General features: G+C 37.0%; 1 protein-coding gene across 1 annotated transcript in view; it reads left to right on the top strand.

Moving 5' to 3' along the window:
• Positions 1 to 714: 714 nt before the first annotated feature.
• The window catches only part of SERPINI2 (serpin peptidase inhibitor, clade I (pancpin), member 2), a 38,707-nt gene continuing 36,503 nt past the window's right edge, over positions 715 to 2,918 (top strand). The window contains 1 exon segment of the mRNA XM_006890390.1: positions 715 to 958. Coding sequence (XP_006890452.1) covers positions 715 to 958 — 244 coding nt within the window.

Consider the following 2,918-nt stretch of genomic DNA (forward strand, 5'->3'; position numbering starts at 1 on the left):
CACAGAGAATACAGGGAGCTAAAGAATTTAGGCATTCTACATAATAAGAAGGTGTGCTGCTGACTTGAAGACTGCACCTTTCTGACAATTCAAATCCACTGGTGGTTTTTAGGGAGAATGATTTACAGCCTTGGAAAACCAGTGGAGGTCAGCTAGGAGTCAATTTTGGTTTAGTGGCAGTTGATGAGTTAGAGTAATTTCTCTATATAGTAATTTCTGCACTTAAAAACCATAACACGTATCACCCATACACCCTCACTCACGAGTAGTCAATGACACCTCCCCAAATGTCATTCAGAGATAATATTGCCATTTATGGTGACCCAAGCAATGGGCTCCAGCGTGTCAGAGATAATGAGGATGGCCCAGGAAACAACAGGTTTGAGTATTCATAGACTCACTACCAATTATACTTGACAGCACCAAACAACAATATACCACTCCTTAATTCTAACTGCTCCTGTAATTTCATCTTAAAACCTCCAAATACATTTTGTACTGTTCCTTGATTGAATAGGAAAATCATTATTAGCATATAGCCAAGTTTTCCCAAAAGATGCTACATGGTCAAGAAAGTAGCCTTAGTCTTCTGGTAATTATTTCTAATAACGTAGAACGTTCTGATGAGACAGAAGCCTTTCCAGGGGATTTTGGTAGGATAAATTCTGTCTCGAAATGTAATAAATTTTCAATTAAATAATACGCAGGACTACCATGGACAAGGTCTTGCTGTGGATTACCTTACTGGCATTTTCTGGATCTCAGTCCTCAAGACCCTGGGCTCAAAGAAGCACTGAACTTGCAGCGGATCTCTACCAGGCCGTCTGCTCATCTCACCAGAACATTATATTTTCTCCGCTGGGGACAACTTTGGCTCTGGGGATGATACAGCTGGGCGCAAAAGGAAAAGCACGACATCAGATAAGACAAACTTTAAAACTCGAGGAAAACTCAACTGGTGAGATTCTTACGCTTACTTAGATGACGCAATATACGAATGCATTTATTTTTTTAAATACTAGGAAAATTTAGGGTCGTATAAAACTTTAATATGTGAAAAATGTTATGAAAAGCACAAAATTGTAATGCATAATTAGAATTTTCTTTCATTAATCATTGCTTCTCAGTGAAATGCTATTGTAGAAATAACACATGAGGTGAGCTCTGGTGGCCTAGTGGCAAGAAGCTGCACTGCAATCTCAGAGATGAGTGGTTTGAATCCCCCAGATGCTCTGCTGGAGAAGGAGGAGGGACAATCTTCTCTTGTACCAGCCAGATTCGATTTGACAGCACACACACAAAATAATAATAATAATAATAACAATAATTATTAATTATTATTATTATTTTTTAAAAAAAACACATGAAAAAATGGTATTGCTTGGAGTTGACACTATGTTGCACTGCTAATTAAAAAGTCACACATTTCCATAGGTTCAAATCCACCAGCCCTTCTGCAAGTAAAAGCAGAGTAAAATCTACCCGTTAAGATTTTACAGCCTCTGAAACCCGATGTACAGTTGCTGTATGTTGAACATGACTCGATGTGAGTTAGCTATTTGAGTTCACACGGTGTTGTGTATTACCTGTCAGATTGCTAAACAGGTTCTCTACAGGTGTCTCTTCCCAAAAAGAAAGCCTCAAAAAGCCAATGGAAGATTGCTAAAATGGTTTTGGTCCCTTTAATTCAAATTTAAAACTGTCAATATATTACTTATTTTCTTCTGAGTTATTTGATTAAGACCTTTGCCATTTACTGAGATTATGTCATTTGTGTGTGGGAGCTCTGATGGCCTATTGACAAGGAGCTGCACTGCAGTCCCAAAGGCATGTGGTTCGAAGCCACCAGATGCTCTGTGGGGGAAGACTGGGCAGTCTCCTCCTGTTTGATTAACTGCCTTGGAAATCCTGCTGGAGGGTCAGCTATGGTTCGTTTCTGACTCTACGGTTCACAAGAGCAACAAATCTATATAGAGAAAAAACTATCTGTAGTAGAATAGTCCATGAGGAACTGCTCTATTAACACAAAGTGATTTTATACTGGAGTTTTGAATTCACCAGTGACTCCAGAGGAGAATGAAGATCCTTCTCCTGTGTAACGTACAACCTCCAAAAACCCACTCAAGGGTCAGCGACGGATAGGTTCTGAATAGATAGGAATGGATTTGAGGTATATTCTGTTTTGTTTGTAATGCATTTATAGAGACTTGACAATGTGTTTCCAAAAGAGTAGCCATTGAAAACTTTATGCTTCAACTTTAATCAGATCAATTGGGGTAAACATGAGTCAGAACTAACTTAATAATAACTTGGCCTTTTTACAGACAAAAACAGATGATATAGATAGATAGAGATAGAGATAGAGATAGTCATAGTCATAGTCATAGTCATAGTCATAGTCATAGATATAGATATAGATACAGATATATAGATGATTGATATAGATATAGATGATATAGATACAGATATATAGATGGTTGATATAGATAGATGGATACAAATATAGAGATAGAAGATAGAGATAGATATAGATATATAGATAGATAGAGATGATATAGATAGATATAGATGATTGATATAGATATAGATCATACAGATAGAGATAGAGATAGAAGATAGATATAGACATAGAAGATAGATATAGATGATATAGATGTATAGATAGAGATAGAGATGATATGGCTATAGATATAGAGATAGAGATAGAGATTAGATATAGATACTGATAGAAAGGGAGATAATTGTTGTTAGGTGGCATCAAGACAAGTGCCATTCAAAGCAATCCTATGAACAATAGATCTGAATCTTGTCATATGATGTTTCATTCTCATAATCTTTGACATACTTGAGACCATTGCTGCAGTGGCTGTGTCAATCCATCTCGTTGAAGTCCTTTCTCTCTTTCACTGACCCTCTAC

Source organism: Elephantulus edwardii, unplaced genomic scaffold (genome assembly GCF_000299155.1).
Source record: "Elephantulus edwardii isolate Elephantulus edwardi_28Jun2011 unplaced genomic scaffold, EleEdw1.0 scaffold00088, whole genome shotgun sequence".
Taxonomy (NCBI): Eukaryota; Metazoa; Chordata; class Mammalia; order Macroscelidea; family Macroscelididae; genus Elephantulus; species Elephantulus edwardii.